This window comes from Morone saxatilis, unplaced genomic scaffold (assembly GCF_004916995.1).
Source record: "Morone saxatilis isolate NCDOM2014 unplaced genomic scaffold, NCSU_SB_2.0 Contig23, whole genome shotgun sequence".
Taxonomy (NCBI): domain Eukaryota; kingdom Metazoa; phylum Chordata; class Actinopteri; family Moronidae; genus Morone; species Morone saxatilis.
In genome coordinates, this window is record NW_023339796.1 from 15,827,668 (window position 1) to 15,827,872 (window position 205).

The 205-nt window shown below is 38.0% G+C and overlaps 1 protein-coding gene across 1 annotated transcript in view; it reads right to left on the minus strand.

The window, feature by feature from the left end:
* Positions 1-205, minus strand: part of LOC118334290 (ras-related protein Rab-3A-like) — a gene marked incomplete in the record, with an annotated part of 8,203 nt that overhangs the window by 4,538 nt on the left and 3,460 nt on the right. Inside the window, 1 exon segment of the mRNA XM_035670137.1 lies at positions 1-87. Coding sequence (XP_035526030.1) covers positions 1-87 — 87 coding nt within the window.

The window sequence follows — 205 nt, forward strand, 5'->3', positions numbered from 1 at the left end:
GGTGATGTCATACATGAGGATGAACCCCATGGCTCCCCTGTAGTACGCTGTGGTGATCGTCCTGTAGCGCTCCTGTCCAGCAGTGTCCTATAGAAATACACACAGACACCAGTGTTTTTAGTTGACAGTTATTATATTAGTATATTTTATTGTCCAAGCTGGATTAACATTTAAATAAATTCAAAGAAGAAAAAAAACAAAACAA